Source organism: Petromyzon marinus, chromosome 35 (genome assembly GCF_048934315.1).
Source record: "Petromyzon marinus isolate PM22_M1 ecotype Great Lakes invasive population chromosome 35, UKy_Petmar_22M1.pri1.0, whole genome shotgun sequence".
In the NCBI taxonomy this organism is placed as follows: domain Eukaryota; kingdom Metazoa; phylum Chordata; class Hyperoartia; order Petromyzontiformes; family Petromyzontidae; genus Petromyzon; species Petromyzon marinus.
The window spans coordinates 1585697-1603874 of record NC_133701.1 but is presented as its reverse complement, the minus strand read 5'-3'; the positions used below and the strand labels follow the sequence as shown (position 1 = coordinate 1603874).

At 46.4% G+C, this 18178-nt stretch overlaps 1 protein-coding gene across 6 annotated transcripts in view; it reads left to right on the top strand.

The window, feature by feature from the left end:
- LOC116948813 (single-stranded DNA-binding protein 2) overlaps positions 1 to 18178 on the top strand; it is a 163841-nt gene that overhangs the window by 141312 nt on the left and 4351 nt on the right. For 2 of the 6 annotated variants that reach the window (XM_076071802.1, XM_076071800.1), the window contains exons 7-18: positions 383 to 442; positions 1149 to 1215; positions 2986 to 3056; positions 3832 to 3899; positions 5114 to 5150; positions 5909 to 5944; positions 6531 to 6582; positions 7819 to 7880; positions 9212 to 9299; positions 9963 to 9991; positions 10661 to 10753; positions 11245 to 18125. In XM_076071802.1, the coding sequence (XP_075927917.1) occupies positions 383 to 442; positions 1149 to 1215; positions 2986 to 3056; positions 3832 to 3899; positions 5114 to 5150; positions 5909 to 5944; positions 6531 to 6582; positions 7819 to 7880; positions 9212 to 9299; positions 9963 to 9991; positions 10661 to 10753; positions 11245 to 11355 (774 nt within the window). In that variant the 3' untranslated portion in view covers positions 11356 to 18125. Of the gene's footprint in view, positions 1 to 382; positions 443 to 1148; positions 1216 to 2985; positions 3057 to 3831; positions 3900 to 5113; positions 5151 to 5908; positions 5945 to 6530; positions 6583 to 7818; positions 7881 to 9211; positions 9300 to 9962; positions 9992 to 10660; positions 10754 to 11244; positions 18169 to 18178 lie in introns of all 6 variants that reach the window. The other 4 variants (XM_076071799.1, XM_076071801.1, XM_076071804.1 and 1 more) reach the window with 4 other exon arrangements.

Below are 18178 nucleotides of genomic sequence, written 5' to 3'. Positions count from 1 at the left end.
TCAGTTGATTCCTCAAGCATCAGTTGTAGCCTCTCTAGGGGTTCGATGGAGCTCCCTCCATTGGAGGTCTTTCCACCACGAGTACCACGGACAAGCATTTTCAGGGCTGCAACATTTATCTTTACTGTATTGGCATTACAGCAACTGTTTTCAATGGAGGGTGGTGGATTTTGCGTGCGTTGGTTTTCTCCTGGCACTCCGAGTTCCTCCTGCGTGGAGAAACGATGAAAGCGGAATTCACGTTGCACTCCATGAAGACCCCTTCATTCAAGGCTCTCCAGAGAGCATTGGCGAGAGTCTTGTGGGGAAATACGTACTCTTGTTATAATTGATCGTGCTGCTGCTGCTGCTGTGTGTGTGTGTGTGTGCTCGTGTGTTCCAGCCGTTCATGTCTCCTCGGTACCCAGGAGGACCCAGAGCACACCACAGGATGCCTGGTCAAGTAAGAGAGGCTGCTTCTCACGACGTGCTCTGTCTGGACTTGTCCTGGTTAGAGGCTGCTAGAAAGTAGTGTTAATTGAGGTGTCACGTTTAATTAATTTAGTCGTAGCATTAGTCTAGCCGACGACAATCTGTCACGTGCTAGTCAAGTCTTAGGCCACCCGTATTCTTCGTCATGGCTCGGCTCAGGCCGGGCTCTGGCTCAAGGGAGCTGGCTCAAGAGAGCTGGCTCAAACAGGATTTTCATGAGCTGTACTATAATGATCATAATAAGTTTAGACAACATTGACTAAATTCTCTAGACCACGGTAGACCTGGGTTAAACAAGCACCAGCATAGCAATTATGAATGCCACAATCCCCTTATACAATCCATTGTAGTGCGTTAGATGAATTATCTTTAGTTTTGCAGCTGTAGGTACCGTGGCTTGTGGACGTGTGGAACCGGTGCCAGAGGGACAAACCCGGCAGAAATAAATCTGGACAAAAAAATTAAATGGCACCTTTGCCTCTACGCCTTTGATCACATTTACTTAGATTAGCGGAAAGTCAGGTGGATAGCTCGACTGAAACACATACCGTTGGCAGATTTCCCCATCGTTGTTACTGGAAAATTCTCGATTTATTTTTGGGTTTTTTTGTACTTTACAAGAATTGCGTTAAAAGCAGTCACCAACAAGAAGTGCATCACGTTTATTTCTGTCACAGCCTCCAGGTGCTGTCGCAGGCCCGCAGACTCTCCTTCCCAACAACATGGACCCCATCAGGAACCCAGGTGAGCGGCTGGGCAGAGACGAGAGTGTGGGAGAGGGACACGCAGGGGAGAGAGACGGGAAGTCTGTGTACGCGGACGGAGGGGAGAGAGGACACTGGACAGAAAACCATGCAGGGAGGGCAATGAAGATTAAAGTTGAGAAGAAAGGGGAAGGAAATTATAGGAAGAGGGAGAAGTTGGTGAGGGAATAGGGTGGAAATGTTGTGGGAGAGAGATACAGAACACTCCGTTTCGTATTATTGGAAACGTCCGTGGCAGGTATTGTGTGTCCTCTCTGGAGTGGTATTCTGAGCTTACGAGTGCATTTTACCATGAAAATACAATTCTTCACTGGACATTCGTCCATTGGTGGCCACGTGTGGGTAGTAGTGTAGTGGTTAGCGCACTGCCCTACGAACCCGGCGACCCTGGTTCATTACCCACTCACGGCCACCACCGGTGACGATTGACTGAACCGGTCCTGGGCCTTCCCTAGGTTGACTCAGCCTCAAATGAGCACCTGGTGTAGTGTGTAAACATTGCCACTGGGGAGACAGCGGCGCCTGGGCTTGGTACTGGTCACCCACCCCCTCATGTGCCGTGCCGGCCTTCATAGGTGGTCACGAATAGCACTTGCCCCTACACTCAATGTAGGCTATACGAGTGATCTTTGTATTTTGGGTTGCGCTGTGGTTAGGAGACCTTCTACGAAGCTGGCAAACTGAGTGTAATTCCCAACCACTGCTAACAGTAGCAAGTATGTGAACCATTTGTGAGCCTCTCCTAGGTCGACTCGGCATTAAATGAGTACCTGATGCGATGTGCAAACATCAGGACTGATGAGACAAACGTGGCCAGGCATGGTGCTGCCCACACCACCCCTCCTGTGTGCTGTGCTGGTCTTTTAAGAGGTGCTCACGAACAGCACAAGGCCCTATGATGTGTAAGGCTAAATGGAGGTGTCTGCCTCTCTATTTGTTTTGTCACAAAGCCATGCTGACGTCAATTACAAACTTGGCAACTGGCGCCGGGTGTTTGGCCAGCGGTGTGCGAGTGCACACGTTGAGTCTGCCAATGTGCACGGAGGCGTGTGTACACACCGGCTCGCGCTCATTTAATTAGCGCACGCGCATTTGTGTACGTTAGTGGAAGGGGACGGAACGCGTCCGAGTGGACGCGCGTCACCCAGGGAGATGGAGCGATGAAATCGGCTCGAGGTGGAGGCATCAGGTCGCCTGTTGCACCGCAGGATCGTGAGAGATGGCGGCGGCATTCATCCAGCAGTGGATTGATCGTAGCTGACGACGATCATGGGAAGGGAAAGTAATGGCGAAGTTCTAAAACAGGTTTGGGTAGAGAGAAATTCTAAAGGCAAACAGTGTGGATTGATTTTTGAAGGAAGTTCTTAACGGAAGGATTCTGGCATGAGAGGCAGAAAAAGAAATGTACTGCTTGGAAACTCGAAGGAAGCGGAAGCTGGACAGGGGAATGAAGATGATGGCTGAAGATAAGATATGATGGAGGGAGTTTAAGCCAAGCACCTGCTGTTGGGCAGAGGACTAAAGAGATAGCTATCACACACGCACACACAGCGCCCTACATTCTCAGTGACCTGGGTTCTATTCCTGCATGCACGCCGTGACATTTGGTATCTAAACCTGGCCTCGAACTCCGCTGGGTCGGTGCACTTTAAATTGTATATCTGGTGTAGTGGGTGAGTGTATTGAAATCTACACAAAGGTGGTGTTTGTACTCTGCGTGTGTCTCCGTGTGGACTGCCGCTGTCCGCAGGTCACCCTGTGATGGGAGGCCCCCTGCAAAGGATTGGAGGGCCACGTGGGATGGGACCGATGGGGCCTCAGGTATGGGACATAACAAGTTTTGTTTGACTTTGTGTCGCTATTACATTGTAATTGTGCTCCTGACATCATGCAATGAGATAAATACATTCCCATTTCGAGGTCTGTAGTGAGCGTTTGTATAATGTACTAGCAGGAAATACCCGGCGTTGCCCGGGTACTTGCGGCTATCTTTTCTGAATGTAGAGTGGCCCAATCACTGTATTCAGAAGGGGTCCATGGCGTTACAGCAACTGTTACGATGTTGCTGTACCATGGGGGCCTGTCATAAATGTAATGTAACGTGCCACAATGGGGGTACGGAATTATATAGTGAAACTTTTTTTGAAGCGTCAATGCCGTTTGTTTGTCTCGCATGGAAAGACGATGGGCAAGCTCACCGTGGCTGACCGCTAATTGGAATCACCAACGGTGTTTTTTGGTGATCAATCAATGGCAATTTTAGATTAGCTTTATGAGGAGGAGGGGTCGTTATTTAACTGTTAGATGTGCAGGGCCAGGTTATTGTGTGCTGAGTTAGGGATGGTGATGTCACTGGGAGCGTGTGGGGAGCCGTTTGGGGGGCTCCGGGCCCATCCAGTATAAAAATGTCAGCTCGCCATGTAGCTAAGGTTTTCCGCGTGGTTTTAAAAGGTAGCGCTGCCAAGTATGGTGGCGGTAGCTTCAAGGTGTGGATTTGTATTTGGAACAGACAGACAGACTTTCATTTTTTATATATATAATAGATACAAAATGTACACTGTGCATACAAAAATAACCGTTATGTATTTCTTTGCAGGGTTACGGACCAGGAATGAGGCCTCCTCACAATTCGTTGGGAGGCCCTGGGATGCCAGGACTTCCCTTGTAAGCAACACCCAATTTCAATTAACAGCCCTTTCTTTTCGTGCCCTGACAGGCGGTTAGAGGGCCCGAGTACAGACCGACTTAAGCAATTCAAAAAATTGCGTAAGCTGATGCTTGTGGTAACTCCTGATCCCATAAGCGAGTCAAGACAGTTAAGCTTTGTAAAATTAGGAGAGAATCATTGGGCGGTCAGGACCCGTCATTCTTACATCGATGGTCCAAAAGCAAAGTAAACTAATTGTTAGTGAAATTATATAATTATTGGCACTATTACTCATAATAACATTAAATAAACATGAATCACCCCAGCCACTGACCGGCTTCCCACGCACAGTGATGATGTCAGAGGCGCCATGTTGCGTGAGTGAATTCGTGGTGGCCATGTTTCATGGACTTTGATTGGCTGCTGCAGTGGGAGTGATGACGCAATCCATAGCAACTTCTGACATCCCCCTCAATATGCAATCTTACTATGGCTGTAAATCACCCACACACTCACCACACTGCAGGTCACCACACTTTTCTCTCTGCTTCTTTCCTCCCTCGCACACTGCTCCACTTTGGATTTCCTCTGCCATCATCTATTTGGTCGAGGCTCTTATAACCCTGCTGAATTCAAGAAACGTGTTACACCCTTCCCTCTTAAATCTTTGATGGTACTGTTTGTTGTTGAACCTTTGGACCTGTGCTCAACAACTGCGTTTAAGAAAATGCTCTAAAAAAAGTGCATAGCGGCATTGTATTGTCCATGTGGTCACCATTGGCGCTGCTGGTGTCCTATGGAGGTGAGCACCATAAGTGCACTGCGTAACGTTGAGCCGCGTCGCATGGGAGAGTGGATGCGTCAGTCGGTTCATCGTTAATGCCAATGTTCAATGCTCACAATTCATGCGTCCGGCGGCCTGTTCAAGAATCGACCTTTTGTTTAATTTCGTGCAAATTGTATGCAAGTGACATGCAAATATCACGCGAGGCAACTGGAGCAAACACAAACTACGTATGAGATAAGAGAATCCAAACGGGACACACAAGGTGAAAGGATTGATCATTGAATAGAATTGTTACCCATGATTTGCGACAATTCCTCGACCTTCCGCGAGATGAATTATGACACTCCTCATGCACGGGGACTAACGTGTTGACGCTGCTGCCCATTGGGAGCTGGGAGGGAATTTACACCGTGGAAGTGACATTAATTATTCTGTTCCATGCAGAGTCCCAGGTGGTCGACCGTGGCCCAACCCAAACTCAGTAAGTCATGTTTTACTCTTGACGCATTTAACCACATGTCCCGATTGTGATATTGGCATCCAGGCAAAGGACAAATCACTTTTGCTCTCCAGAACCTCCCCACAGACCACAGAGCTGTCTCATCACATGACCTGACATTTACGTCTCCTCCAAAAACATTGTTTAAAATAATTAACGCACGAGCGTGGTTGATGGCATGCGTGCGGATGGGTGTCCACAGCGCAACAATCAAAGAGTCTGATGTGCTTGTCGGTACAGTGTATGGAATGATGAGAGATTAATTTTGATGAATAATGGGCGCGTAGGTAAAAACAACTTCTTGGAAATGCAGCATCACGGGAAATCCCCAGAGCATTATGGCTTGGCTACAAGGTTAAACATCTAAAGTATGACATCTTAAATATTACAGCGTAAGCAAAAAAAAACCTGCCACTGCTTATCAACGCTGCGATGTTTGGTTGCTCTACTGTCACATTATACCAAAGGGTTTTTATAATATAATAATAATAAAGTCAATGGTGTATTTCACAGAGCCTCGGTGAGTCTAAAGACCTTTATTTCAGGAGGGTCCTGCATCTGCACCATTTGGTCAATGCTGTTTCCGAGTGGTGTTATGTAAAACAGTCCACGCTTCCTGTGAGTTGTGTTGTCCGTGGTTATTGATGAATTACCTTGTTGATGAGACAGCTTGTCAAACGCACACATGATGAGATCCGTTGTCATGCAATTTGATTCATAACATGTTTCTATATCTGCAGATTCCTTATTCTGTGCCCTCACCTGGAAACTACGGGGTAGGTGTTCTTATTTTATGTAATAATTTCCAGATGCATATATAAACCGTGATTTGAAAAAAACCCACTGTATAATCAAGAGAACGTTCATTTAACAGAGCTATCCTGGCCGTTGATTGCAGATGTACAACGAATTTCCTCATCAACATGCTCATATTATTGATGTGTGTCATCTATAAAGAGGTCCGTGTTGTGTTCATTGGGGTCAACTTCAGTTCCACAATGCAGGGGTGAACAAGGAGAGTTTCACCATCGGGCTACTCCTTCGCCCCCACTCTTTCATGTCTCAACTCTTTCTTTGCTTAAATCGTTTCATGTATTCGCGTACTTATTTGTACGATTATTTGACATGGTTGGGAGAGGGGTGTGGTGGCACAGTGGCTAGAGGCGTGTGAATTGACACCTTTGCAGTGCCGTTTGGTTCATTGTATGATCATGAAGGTGTTTGCGTTTAACTTGCAAGGCCCATCGCATTCATACACCCGCTTCGTCATCCACCTACCTCTGTGTTCACGTAGCCGCTTTGACACTCACCGAGGTGTCTCGTTTTCTTTTCCTTCCCTCCCGCGGAATGCATTTCCATCAGGGTCCCCCTGGCAGTGGCCCACCAGGAACTCCCATCATGCCCAGCCCAGGAGGTACGGCCGAGCGTGTCCGTCACCCCCGGAGTTGAGCGCGCACGTGTGTGGATCATGACGCACGATGCCACGCGGAGATTTTAAATCTGCGCGTCCAGGGCAGCGAACGGTGTAGCTCATCGGTGTGGAGTCTGTTCCTTACCCATCGGCGAAGAGGAGACTTGCACGTAACCTTTGGCGGGCCCACACGTCAACACCAACCTCGGCGCCGTTCAGTGATAACGTCAAAAACTATGAGGGCTCACCTTGACCTCACTGATGTGGTGCTTGCGTCCGCTTTTCTCGCACCAACGCCTGGATGTGAGCATTTCCCTCTAGTACCCAATTAGTACCAGCTGAGATACTTGCAATAATGTACAAATAGCTTTTGCTGACCGCTCCAAAGCGGTAGGCCTCGTGTGGCTGCGGGGCCGTACCTTCAGTGGCACGGCGGTCTTAGCCCATGGAGATAAAACTAAAAACTGAAATATTTTTTATTTTACAAGGTAAGACCCACTGAGCTCTATGGCTCTTTTTCAGGAGCGACCTGGTCACAAATGATGGTTCAACGAAGTGGCTTGTCACGTGGAAATGTATAGCAGCCAAATACTCTAAACGCGTGTGGAGGGAAAAACCGGAGGACCTGGAGAGGCAGCTAACACCTCGCCAACTGTGATGTCCATGACACGCGGTATTCGTTCAGAGCCCCAGCTTTCCAGGCGTGACGCTTCGCACGTGCGGGAGTCTCGCGGAGGAGGAGCGACGTATGAGATTGGCGACCGAGAGTCGAAAGCTGAGAGTCAAAAGGGAAACGTCACACGATGCTCGCTTGTGGAAGAGTTCCCGCAGCCGTGCGGGGGGTGTTCGTGCTTGTGCAGGGGAACCGTGCCGTGCCCGGGCCTGTGGCCCGCCTGCTCTTCGTCGCGTTGATGTCGGTTTTCTATTTTTAAAAGTTTCTCTTCTTCACCCCGAGAGGGCACTCACGAGCAGCTGTGCCAGAGAGTAAGAAACGAAGCTTGATAAGCGAAGCTGGCAGACGGGCAGGCAGAGAGCAAATCTGTCTCATGCACACCTGATGAGAGTGCAGTCCAGTGGATGTGCTGAGATAGGACGTTTGATCTCGATTTGCGAAAAGCTATTTCATGTTTCCTAAGGGAAAGACACCTGAGCTACAACCAACCTCCTGAAACAACGCAATACAATACAGTTTGTAGTCTCAGTGTGCGTGTTGATGAACGTGTGTGTTCTTGTTCACAGATTCTAACTCGAGCGACATGTACACCATGATGAATCCCGTGCAGCCAGGGAATCGGCCAAACGTGAGTCTCGTGCTTTGGAGCTTTCCAACGGAAGTTGGGCGGTCACCTGGGCAGTCACCTGGGCAGTCATCTGGGCAATCACCTGGGCAGTCGAATTGGCCACGTTCTGTTGACGTGACAACCTTTACTAGTTGGCTGTGTCGGGTGGTGGCGGGTTTAACGACACATTTATACATTTACACAATCTACCCCATAAAAACCTGTATTTTGAACGTTTCTAAAACCAACTGAGTAGCGGAAAGTGTACACGTCCTTCCAATAACCGTACCCTACATACAAACCTGTCAAATAAATGCACTTAAGACACAGTGAAGAAGTGTTCAATCCATATAAGATACCCACGATAAATTAAATCAAATTATTTTAAATTATAACCAGGATGCCATGAACAAAAATGCATTACTCAGAGAGCATGATGGTACCAATGGCTCTTAAAGTGAAATAATTGTTATATTTAGGAAAATGGTCGGTTACTTTACGGGTAAAAACAGTAATTTTGATTGGAATGAGTATTTGTTTTCTTACTTCCGGATAGAACTTCATTGTGTGGTCTGTGTGTGTCTCCATGCCGCGTGTCTCCATGCCGCGTGTCTCCATGCCGCGTGTCTCCATGCCGCGTGTCTCCATGCCGTGTGTCTCCATGCCGCGTGTCTCCATGCCGCGTGTCTCCATGCCGTGTTTCTCCATGCCGTGTGTCTCCATGCCGCGTGTCTCCATGCCGCGTGTCTCCATGCCGCGTGTCTCTGTGCCGTGTTTCTCCATGCCGCGTGTCTCCATGCTGTGTTTCTCCATGCCGCGTGTCTCCATGCCGCGTGTCTCCATGCCGCGTGTCTCCGTGCCGCGTGTCTCCGTGCCGCGTGTCTCCGTGCCGCGTGTCTCCGTGCCGCGTGTCTCCATGCCGCGTGTCTCCATGCTGCCTGTCTCCATGCCGCGTGTCTCCATGCCGTGTTTCTCCATGCCGCGTGTCTCCATGCCGTGTGTCTCCATGCCGCGTGTCTCCATGCCGCGTGTCTCCATTCCGCGTGTCTCCATGCCGTGTGTCTCCATGCCGCGTGTCTCCATGCCGCGTGTCTCCATTCCGCGTGTCTCCATGCCGCGTGTCTCCATGCCGCGTGTCTCCATGCCGCGTGTCTCCATGCCGCGTGTCTCCATGCCGTGTGTCTCCATGCCGTGTGTCTCCATGCCGCGTGTCTCCATGCTGTGTTTCTCCATGCCACGTGTCTCCATGCCGTGTGTCTCCATGCCGCGTGTCTCCATGCCGCGTGTCTCCATGCCGCGTGTCTCCATGCCGCGTGTCTCCATGCCGCGTGTCTCCGTGCCGCGTCCCACAGTTCCCCATTGGTCCCGGCCCGGAGGGGCCGATGGGCTCCATGCCTGGAATGGGCCCCATGGAACCCCATCACATGAACGGCTCCATAGGTGGGTCCCGCACAAGAGATTGGGGATTGTAAAGGTGGAGATGAGAGAGTGGGGATGGGAAATTGCGTGCTGTGATGTAAATTCAGCCTAAATGATTATTTTTGCCAAACTTTTCAACACTCGCAACGGATAGAAAAATCTGACCACGTGTGCTTACTGACTGCCCCATGATGTGCTTGTATCGTATTTTATATTTTAGATAAACAAGTACTGTACAATTTGTATGTATTTGGTGATGACATCTTTGTTATATATATATAATTTAACTATTTTAACGATTCAAGTTACAACGATTCTTCCCTTGTTTCCGCCAGCGATGTGATGAATTGTCACGATTCAGGGCTGTGATTTTATTTTAATAATCTAGATTTGGTATTTTTTTTATTGTGAAGAATTTAGCAGCCACTGGTGGCTGCGTGCGTCACAAACAAACACGAATCGAAAAAAATAATAATCAGTTCCATCGGTTCCTGCGTTGCTCGATGTGTGTATGTTGAACTTTTGCACCGTACGTAGCCAACCGTGCTAATCGGAGGTGCGGGGGAAGGACAACAATGTGTGCATCAAGAGACCCTGAGACATCGATATGAACGGATGAAACGATGCATTGTTACATTAACAGTAGGGCTCCTGCTAATTTTATTTGTTTGCTTGTGCTGTTAGGTTCTGGTGAAATGGATGGAATTCCCAAGGTGGGCCGAGTGCACACGTTCATTTCCTTTGATTGGTTTCTCACAAAGTGACGTAGGGACTTGTGTAACGCACACAAAGTGCAGGAGGAGGAGGTGCCGCAGAAGAATCACACGAAACCATGTGACATGGCGCAGTGTAACGACGGGAGGCCTGACTTAAGTGACTGAACGTGCGCTACTACACCGGCACGTCAGCATGTTGCGTCGATGACAGCTGTGCACCCTCAGCCACCCGACACAGCCAAACAAACCACCTGGACACAGGAGCCAAGGAAGGGGTCCTACCGTGCGTTGTTCGGCACGATGTCCGACGTTTCGCTCCACGTGCTGGGAGCTTCTTCAGGAACCGGGTTCCTGAAGAAGCCGCAGTTAGCTTATCGGCAGCTCATGTTTGATGGTGTGAAGTGTGGGTACGCCCACTTCTTCCAACACGTTTGGTCAATGTGAAAGAATAGAACGAATGCCCTTGAGAGTTCACTGTAGCGGAGGCTTTTCTGCCAGCGGTGGCATGAGCGAGCAGTTGCAGGGCTGCCCCTTTGACCTTTCACCTAATCGCGTGCGGGTTATTCGACATCGCGATGTGCGGCTCTGCCATCTTAGTCTTGAAAACAGATGATGCATCTGTCAATTATATCTCTTGTTTTTTTAATATTTCCTTTGTTTTTAAAGAACTCGCCAAACAACCTCAGCAACCAGCCCGGGACGCCACGGGAAGAGGGTGAGATCCCTGCGGGATTCCTCAACGCCTTTCAGAACGACGGAGTGAGTGTCCCACCGTAATCCTCTTCGTGCGTACTCTCGGTACAGTGGGCCTGGGCGATCTATACAGTGTCCCGGTAATCAGTCCGCCGACTATAACAATTGCTAGCTATGTGACAATGCATTGATTCATCGATTAAAATCTTTAATGCTAGCGATACGTGCATAGAATCGTGTGTGTGTGTGTGAGAATCTTACCATTTTTCGAATTGTTTTTATTGTATGTTCTGGGGTCACATGACCCCTACAGCCACTAGGGGTGCTACATTCAGCACAATGTTAAACCCGAATCATGACAATTCATCGAGATATGAGGGGCTGAAGAGTCACACGCCTCCTGTACCTTATCATGGCTGACGTGTCGCTTCAAAGGCAACATTGAAATGTTCATATCGGGGTGCAAAACTTCGTCGGTGGCGTTGAAAACATTTTGTCCAAATGTCCGCTCCCTCTGCCGACCCGCACCTCCCCCTGCCCTTACTGCGAACGCCCAGGACCAGAATGAGTCGGCTGCTATTTTGAAAATCAAGGAGAGCATGCAGGAGGAGGCGAAGAGATTTGAAAAGGAGCCCGGAGACCACGCAGACTTCACCTTCATGCAATAAACAAAACAGATCTACATATATATATACATACACACACAAACGGGAAACAGAGAAAACACACACAACACGCAGAAGATAACAAATGTATGGACCAAGGCGTTCACAGGCCTGTGTGCGCGAGGCGCTCAAGGGAGCGCGTGTGTTCGTGTCATCTCTGTGGGCAGCACTAGTCTGTCTAGTCTTGAGGTGGGTAAACGTTCCCGATTCACGAAGGGACTTTTACCACAGAAAATACAAAAAAAAAACCCCTGAACTCGTTCGCTGCATTTAACGCAACGTTCTTAATCCGAGTAAATGTTTTTTTTTATTTTTTCGTGAGTGTTTCAGTAACGATTTGCCTTGCAGCTTCGTGTCTTCGATGGAGTATATAACAGGAAATACATACATATATATTTTTGTTGTTGTTTTCGTGGGGAGAAAGTGGGTGCAGTGTACGTTATCGTCCAACGTGGGGAGGGACAGAATCGTAACGGAGATGGTTTTGACGTAGGGGAGCCAAACCCAGGCACTGTTGTTGTCCTCCGTTATCCTTCATGCGCAAGGGACGCTGTGTAGTTGGCACTGTACATTTTTTTACGTGAAAAAAAACGATGGGACGGTTATCGATGGATTGTTTTACGTCCACCAAACGTTTGCAAACAACTGTGTGATGTTGTTATCGTCAATTTCTTCCCTTTGTGGTATCGGAGAACGTAAGATGTACTTTGTGTACATTTGGTACGTACATGTGGATTTGTGCGTATGTATTTGTGTGTGTGTGCGCGCGTGTACCTCTGTGTGTATACGTGTGTGTATGCATGTATGAGGCTAAGAATTTATATCTATCTCAAAACATGTTTCCATTTCCACACAGTTTATCCCAAAGCTTTATTAGCAGCTCCCTTCCATTTGATTATGAAACACGTGGGTTGTTTAGTTTTTTTTTATTTATTAATCACGTTTTAAATGTGCTTATGAACGTTGGGCTCAATCTGTGATCACAACAATTGATTCCGAGAGGTTTCATTGCCCTCTCTACCTCGAGCGTGATGGCTTATGGTGTCTAATCCACGAGGCCTTTTTTTGTGTGTGTGGGAACGTTGAATTTGACCACCAGTGTTTCTACAGTGATGTTAAAGGTCTTAGTCTCTGTTGTGTACTCATCGAATACTGCACACTCTGGACAAGAGATGTACATCGGGTTGCACATCGTAAACGTGGAATATCCCCACGGAGCAGAGGGCATGCGCATGCACAGCGGCCTAATTTGGCCACAGGACAAATGACCGCACCTTCCAGGCAGATTTTAAGCCAGAATAATGTTTATATTATTTATTTTTAGTGATAAATATATATAGGGCATCTGTTTTTGTTATTTCGTTCCATTTTCACTCTTGGCGTCCTATCATGAAATTTAGTGTCCGTTCGGAACTCATGCAGAGCAATTGAATGTCCCGTGGAAGGTGATATCACAAAACGACTACAGAGGTCCCATAAAGTGACCTCTGATCAACACCAGGGACGCAGCACTCCCCCCTCCACCCTCATTGTATGATAGTCAACCAGACATTGTTATTATATTTGGCAAATCACGTGAAAATACACATAGCATATATTGCTTATTTTGTGTGCAGTCATTGAAGTTAGGGGCTTAGACCATCGACTCACAACAGTTGAGAACCTGGCTTGGATTCGAACCCAGGCGCGTGGTGGTGTGAGCCACAGTGCCCTGACCTCTGCGCCACCCGGGCCGGCCACTGAGGTGGCTGCCTCGTAGGGCCACTGTTGTGTTGTGCTGCCCGTGCGCACAATTTGTGTTGTGTTGTGCTGCCCGTGCCCACAATTTGGCCAAGAAGGTGTCGCCGGTTGTTCGTGCCGTTGAGCGGTGTGACCGTAATATCTCTCGCCCCGGTGTGTGCATTATTTAAAATAGGGTTGGTGGGGATTTTCACCAGCAGCAGAGAGAGACGTTTTGGTTGGCCAATTCGACCAGGTTTTGAAATAAATACGAAAACATTGCTGTGGTACGTTCACCTTCTGCAAGGTGGACCCTAGTCCTGCGTCCACGTTGTTGGAAGTGCTGGAGAGTGGAATTGGAACGCGGGGGTATAAACACGGGCGAGGTGCTGCTCTGCGTTATTCCGCGGTGAATTGGTCGGCACCTTGAGCTGCTGCGCCGTGAAATGTGGCGACAGTTTTAGTTCCAAGTGAAAGGTTCCAACAATCTGCCAAGCTGTGTACAGCAGAAGGACTTATCATTTATTTTTGTTGATAATAGGCAATAGCTTGCTTTAGGAAGTTCACTTAAAATGTAACTAAGTTCTTGAGCGTGCGTCATTGTCGACTTATGTAATTGAGCTTTGCTGAATGTTTTTGTTGTATAGTTTCGATCGATAATTGGATAGTCGACATCACAAGTTTGTTCACACTTAAGAAGCCACTTTTTTCCGACAGCGGGTCCCACAAACCAAATCCAGAAACGCAGTCGGTGATGGCACGCGGTAATTCCACCCAACATTTACGAGTATACGACTGGCATTTTAATAATATTTGTAACAGCGGCCGAGCTCACTTCAGATACCGCAACTCTTATCAAAGGGAAAACTATGAGGCCCTATTTTTAATTTAATGACATTCGCAGTATACTGTATCGACATGAAGTACTGCATACCGTATTTGAAGCTGTCAAAACATTGTAAAAGAATGGTATTAGCCCTACCCATCGATTCACACATTTCACATTATCATAGCAGTGACTTGAGTAGCATTACAGATATTCTGTTGTACGGTTCATTGCGGAATTGCAAAATATCTTTAGTTTGGACCACCCTCGAACAATGCATTTTTAGCGCTCCTGTTGTCCGCCGTGATGTGGGAGACACATCGCAAGCCCCTACTACTACTATTATTATTATTATCCGCAAGGTTATCCGCGAATTTGCTGCACTTATTTGTGGAGAGAGAAAAAAATCACGGATAACAGGATGAATAGACATGCGGTTAGTAAGAGTTTTGGCGGACCCTACAGCTCCCGGGGATAATTGGAGTCGCGTGTTATAGGGTCACGGATAAGAGGAGCACTGCTGTTTACCACGGTATACCACGGTATGCACACATTGTGGAAGTGTGTGTGAGGGGCGGTTAAAATGTTTTGATAACCAGTTACGGTACTTAGATTTGAAAAAAATGTCACATCAACACAATACCAAGCCGTTAATCGAAGCCTAGTTAAAATAGGAATGCTATTCAACGATCACTGTATGGGCCAGTACGTTAGCCTGGGTTGTCTAATTCTCGCTGTCACACACACGTTAACTTCAATATCCTCTTCCCAAAATGTTTTGTCCGTTCGTGGTTTGTAAAGTGTACATATAATGTTGATTTGTCGCTCTCATTGAATCGTTTTGCTGATATCCTTACTCTAGATAATGATGATTTCAGGAATAGTACAATTTCTGATATGCATTTTATTCAAAAGTATTAAAGACAGATTTTTGAAGGTTGATTTCGGTGAAAAATTATCGGCTCGGTTAATATAAACGATGAAAGCGGTTCGAACCAAACTATGAATTTCATGCAAATTAAAGTTACGATCACTAATTTAAGATAGTTTCTACCATTGATAAGTCATAAAATCACTTCAGTTATTTAACGTATTAATTAATTTGCTGTTATACGACGCTGTAATTGTTAGAATTGTTTTGTTCAGTGTCTGTTTAATTCTTGGTATATATTTTTTTAAATTTATTTGCTGATTGAATTTCCATGGCAGTTATGAATATATAATTCGTAATACAGTCAATCTGTTCTGACCAACGGTATCAGTCCACTTGCCTTTAGGTTGGTTGCTTTGCTCTGTCAATATTCGATGAGGTAATGGTTATTAACCACAGCAATATTACGAAAAAGTCGTTTACTCCAATGGCAAAAGCACAACGCGTTATTTTTCTAATATAATTTTATGACACCAGCACACTGAGTTTGTAGTTATATTTAATTGTGCTTGCCAACATTGTAATTTATTAAGTTATTGTCTAATCGAGCTAACGTCTTTAACACGTCGCATTAAACCAAGACATTAGCAGGGCTGTCCGAACTGCGCTTCGCTTCCCCGTGTAGTCGACTTGCTCTCTGCAGCGGTGCACCCAGAAGCCACGGAGAGCAAAGGCCAATTGCATTCAGTGGCACGAGGGCTGAGGGGCAAGGCCCTCTGGTGTGCATGGGGGGGTGACAGCCTTTTTATTAATTTGTGTATGCTCACCGCGCTTTCGCCGCAGAATCGAGGGTGTAACGATGGCAAGATTCGTCAATGGAAATTGATCCTCATCCCCGTGATCCACTCTCACTGTGAGTGATCATTTTAATAGATCCTATTCGGTTTGTATACGGTTTGTGCAGTGGGTTAATGTGGCCTCAGCAGCCACCAGAGGCGCTATGCGTTCGACCGCATCGTAGAGACAAACAAAATCGTGGATTCGTTCGTGGGAATCCCAACACAGCAATGTCGAGCTGCGACATTGGAGAGAAAATGACATTTTGTATTTCCGTCATGTGTGAGTACACCTCTGGCAAACCAAACACTTACTAACTCACAAAAGGTCATTGATAACGCTGAGAAGCATGAGCTTGTCGAGCGCAGTTGTAATAAGCGAAGTGAGTAAAGTGTTACATTTATGGTTGAGCCAACTATGATGACAATGCAATCAAATCTGCTTGTCACGTGAGTCTATGGAGTCAGAGTTGCGGGTCTTCTCTTTGAAAGGCGTTCGTCAAGTTTGTATAGGGACCCCCCCCCACCCACCCAACCGTACTAATGCACAGTATTTTAAAATATCTTATAGCATCAAGCTCCTGAGGGTTATTCTTCTAATGAGCGCCATTTGGGTCAACGTTTTGGCGAGTACCTTAAAAGGGAGTGACGAAAATCTGATGGGCCAAAGGCTCCCAATTTTATTCAAACGGATGGCTGCATGGCCAGTGGCCTGGCCACTGATTTACAACTGGGTTGTATTTGAGCCGGAACGTGTCTGTGCCCAGCTATGAAAACCCAGACGTGTGGGTTTTTTTTTTACAACGTGAGTGTTGACATCTAGTGTTTGTGATATGACGGCGATTCAACACGTTGTTGCGGCTCTACATTGAATTATTTCACAGGCTCTTCAAAATTGTTTTTGAATTGGCACTCAAGATTTGTGGGGGGGGGGGGGTTTAACAAAGGGGTGGAGTGAATGTGATGTTATATAAAATTCATATTCTAATCAAAAGGAGTGTTTTATTTATTGGTTCCGGTTAGATCAGTGTAAAATAAACAAAGTGTTTTTGCCGTCGGAGTATCCCTTTTGGGCACTGTCGTTTTATTATTCAACTTTTTTTTGCCCCAAATGGAAATGTAAAAAGCCTCATTTCCACGCGCACACCATCACATTGAAAGACAAATTGCAATGAGCCCGAATTAACTCTTAAACGGCACTTTGGACCATCGTGAAAAAAAAATCCGTTTTCTTTGTAAACTGAAGATCGCGTTTCATTACAGCATCTGAACATTGGAATCCGGTGCATAGATAACACGGAAGAGTGATTTTCTTGCCATCGTGGTCCATGCCTGTGTGGATAAGGCACGGGTAGCTATAGCAAAGAACCACAACATTCCTTCAGTTGTATTCTCCTAAAAGTCGCTCGGAGCAGCGTTTGGCCACCACTGTAATTGCACATCCAACGGCCTAAGGCGCAATTCCTAAACGCGTTGGTGATAATGCTGGAAGAAGGTGGAGTATTAAGTAACTTAGTTGGTGATAATGATGAAAGTAGGTGGAGTCTTAAGTAACTTAGTTGGTGATAATGCTGGAAGAAGGTGGCGTCTTAAGTATCTTAGTTGGTGATAATGCTATAAAAAGGTGGAGTCTTAAGTAACTTAGTTGGTGATAATGCTGAAAGAAGGTGGAGTATTAAGTAACTTAGTTGGTGATAATGTTGGAAGAAGGTGGAGTCTTAAGTTACTTAGTTGGTGATAATGTTGGAAGAAGGTGGAGTCTTAAGTAACTTAGTTGGTGATAATGCTGGAAGAAGGTGGAGTCTTAAGTAACTTAGTTGGTGATAATGCTGAAAGAAGGTGGAGTATTAAGTAACTTAGTTGGTGATAATGTTGGAAGAAGGTGGAGTCTTAAGTAACTTAGTTGGTGATAATGTTGGAAGAAGGTGGAGTCTTAAGTAACTTAGTTGGTGATAATGCTGAAAGAAGGTCGAGTCTTAAGTAACTTAGTTGGTGATAATGCTGGAAGAAGGTGGAGTATTAAGTAACTTAGTTGGTGATAATGCTGGAAGAAGGTGGAGTATTAAGTAACTTAGTTGGTGATAATGCTGGAAGAAGGTGGAGTCTTAAGTAACTTAGTTGGTGATAATGCTGGAAGAAGGTGGAGTCTTAAGTTACTTAGTTGGTGATAATGCTGAAAGAAGGTGGAGTCTTAAGTAACTTAGTTGGTGATAATGCTGGAAGAAGGTGGAGTATTAAGTAACTTAGTTGGTGATAATGCTGGAAGGTGGAGTCTTAAGTAACTTAGTTGGTGATAATGCTGGAATGTGGAGTCTTAAGTATCTTAGTTGGTGATAATGCTATAAAAAGGTGGAGTCTTAAGTAACTTAGTTGGTGATAATGCTGAAAGAAGGTGGAGTATTAAGTAACTTAGTTGGTGATAATGTTGGAAGAAGGTGGAGTCTTAAGTAACTTAGTTGGTGATAATGTTGGAAGAAGGTGGAGTCTTAAGTAACTTAGTTGGTGATAATGCTGGAAGAAGGTGGAGTCTTAAGTAACTTAGTTGGTGATAATGCTGGAAGAAGGTGGAGTCTT